Source organism: Octodon degus, unplaced genomic scaffold, assembly GCF_000260255.1.
Source record: "Octodon degus isolate 3935 unplaced genomic scaffold, OctDeg1.0 scaffold00072, whole genome shotgun sequence".
In the NCBI taxonomy this organism is placed as follows: domain Eukaryota; kingdom Metazoa; phylum Chordata; class Mammalia; order Rodentia; family Octodontidae; genus Octodon; species Octodon degus.
In genome coordinates this window covers 5,208,833-5,211,701 of record NW_004524648.1, presented here as the reverse complement: position 1 = coordinate 5,211,701, position 2,869 = coordinate 5,208,833, and the positions used below count along the sequence as shown (strand labels likewise).

At 47.3% G+C, this 2,869-nt stretch overlaps 1 protein-coding gene across 2 annotated transcripts in view; it reads left to right on the top strand.

Annotated features, from left to right (window-relative positions):
• Supt6h (SPT6 homolog, histone chaperone) overlaps positions 1-2,869 on the top strand; it is a 45,080-nt gene that overhangs the window by 23,584 nt on the left and 18,627 nt on the right. For both annotated transcript variants that reach the window (XM_004635409.2, XM_023720010.1), the window contains 6 exons: positions 474-603; positions 684-834; positions 1,006-1,160; positions 1,326-1,521; positions 1,920-2,059; positions 2,179-2,296. In XM_004635409.2, coding sequence (XP_004635466.1) covers positions 474-603; positions 684-834; positions 1,006-1,160; positions 1,326-1,521; positions 1,920-2,059; positions 2,179-2,296 — 890 coding nt within the window. The remainder of the gene's footprint in view (positions 1-473; positions 604-683; positions 835-1,005; positions 1,161-1,325; positions 1,522-1,919; positions 2,060-2,178; positions 2,297-2,869) is intronic.

The window sequence follows — 2,869 nt, the reverse complement described above, 5'->3', positions numbered from 1 at the left end:
AAAATAAAATAAAATAAAGTCTGGTGTGCAAGCCAGGCATAATGGTGCATACCTATATTCCTGGCACTGGAGAACCTGAAGCAGGATTCCTGCAGCTTTGAGGCTAGCCAGGGTTACATAGTGCAAGAGGAGCCTGAACTACATAGTGAGATACTATCTCAAAAAAATAAAGTCTCAGAGTGCAGCGGCAGGTGTTCATCCCCAGCATACTGTGCTGGCCCCGCCCACAGGGCATACGCTCAGGCAGCAATTGAGACAGCATGGTGTTGCACACCAGTAATCACAGCACTTGGGAGGCTGAAAACAGGAGGATCACTACGAGTCCGATGTACATAGTGAGACCCTGTAGACCCTGCCCTAAATACAGAAAAAAATAAAGTCTCATATATATGACTGTTACTCTAGACTCCAAAAGCCAAGAGGTTTTGTCAGGCCAACTGCTGCTGTAACCTTCATTCTGCTGTTTGCTTCAGATGGCTTGGCCAAAAAGTTTGGGCTTACTCCTGAGCAATTTGGGGAGAACCTCCGGGACAGCTACCAACGGCATGAAACAGAGCAGTTTCCTGCAGAACCCTTGGAGCTGGCCAAGGATTATGTTTGCAGGTAGGTGTGTAGCATGTAGTTGGCAGGAAGGGCCTGAGCACTAAGACCCCCATCCTGCAGCTCCATGATTTTCCCCACAGCCAGTTCCCTACTCCAGAAGCTGTGCTGGAAGGTGCCCGCTACATGGTAGCCCTGCAGATTGCCCGTGAACCCCTTGTCCGGCAGGTGCTGAGACAGACCTTCCAGGAGAGAGCCAAGTTAAATATAACCCCCACCAAGAAAGGTAGAAAGGTGAGCTGGATAAAGGGCTTTGATCCAACATGTGTCTGCTTTCTGTTTTAGTGACTCAATCTTGTACCTTCCACTTGACCAAGCTGTCTTTCTGCATGCGCTGAGGCAGTCTTTTCTCCCAGGGCTGAAGCACACCTATCCAAAGGCTGATAATTCCCTCTTACTGTACAGGATGTAGATGAAGCCCACTACGCCTATTCTTTTAAATATTTAAAGAATAAACCTGTTAAAGAACTGAGAGATGACCAGTTCCTAAAGATGGGCCTGGCCGAAGATGAGGGGCTGCTCACCATTGATATCAGCATAGATATGAAGGGAGTGGAAGGGTAAGCAAAGCCCTTGACTGGTACTCTTGCTGGGGTGAGGGGTCCCTTGGGAATTGAACCACTGTTGCAGAGCAATCCATTATTTCTAATTTATTCAGACTATTCATGGACATCCAAGTGTCACCTTTTCTCCATTCCTAACACTATAGCTTTGTATCTTCTCAGCTATGGCAGTGATCAGACATATTTTGAAGAAATCAAACAGTTTTACTACCGAGATGAGTTCAGCCACCAAGTACAGGAGTGGAACCGGCAGCGCACCATGGCCATTGAGCGAGCTTTACAGCAGTTCCTCTATGTGCAGATGGCCAAAGAGCTCAAGAACAAGCTTTTGGCTGAGTCTAAGGACTATGTCATAAAGGTAAGAATAATCTTGTGGTTTTCCTGGACTAGAGCTGAGAATGGAAGAACCCCTTAGTTATCTCCTGGGTATCAAATGGTGGGGGCAAGTGGAGCGTAATCTGAGAGACAGTACAAACTAGGTGCAAGGAGCGTACCCAAGAGCTCTCCACCTGAGCCCCTGTACTCGCTTCTCCCGGTTAGCCAGACAGTCCATGTGTTTGTTGATGTCCTCTGTGTACTGTTCTATTCCCAGGACTGAGGTATACGTTTGGGTCATAAGGCTCCCACAAGGCTAGAAGGGTATGCACATTATGAATGTGACCTCTGACATGTTGGAGCTTGTACGTGTTCGCCTGTACTCTCCCTGGTACAGCTGGTAACGCGATGAGCTTAGTGTCTAGTGTGGCTCCTCCCTAGGCCTGTAGCCGGAAGCTCTACAACTGGCTGAGAATTGCGCCCTACAGACCAGATCAGCAGATAGAGGAAGACGACGACTTCATGGATGAGAACCAAGGGAAAGGCATTCGAGTCCTGGGCGTTGCTTTTTCCTCTGCCAGGTACCCGCCTGCCTCTGCCTGCTCTGTGCTGTCCCTCACCTGTTGCCCTCATTTCATTCTTCTCTTATTCATGGCCTCATATTGCTTATTATTACACTGTTTCTCTCTTTGGCTGCCAGAGATCACCCTGTGTTTTGTGCCCTGGTTAATGGTGAAGGAGAAGTGACAGATTTTCTCCGGCTGCCCCACTTTACCAAAAGGCGAACTGCATGGAGAGAAGAAGAACGAGAAAAGAAGGCAAGTTTCCAGGAGAGGGCTTAGCAAGTACGTTGAGTAATTCGGCAGGATAAGTGCTGTGGTCTGAGCAGCATCCATGTAAGACATTGATTAGCTTGGATCTGATCACTAATGTTTCATCCCTTGGGATCAGTCATACATCCATGACAGTAGATGGCACTCGTATAATCTGGTGCAGAATTTGCTTCTGGCTTGAGTCCCATTTCTAGGCCTTCTATGCTTCTGGATCTGCCTTTGTTGCTTCTGTTGTTACCAGCATCTGGGTCATACTGTTCCAGAAGCTAAAAGCTAGTGGGGCATTAAGCCAACGTTTTCCCTGAATTAGCATTTCAGTGCCCCTGGTTTCCAAGAAAAGGAAAATTTGAATTCATCTACTTGTATAGGTCTGAAATTTTTTATCCTGATATTATCTTAGTTCTTTTGTCAGACCCCCATTCTGAAAAGAATGACCAAAGCATTTCACAATAAGAATCTTTATAGGGGCTGGTGAGATGGCTCAGTGGTCTAAAGCACCTACTTAGAACAAGCTTGGCAAAGCACAGGGACCGCGGTTCAATCCCCCAGCACCACATG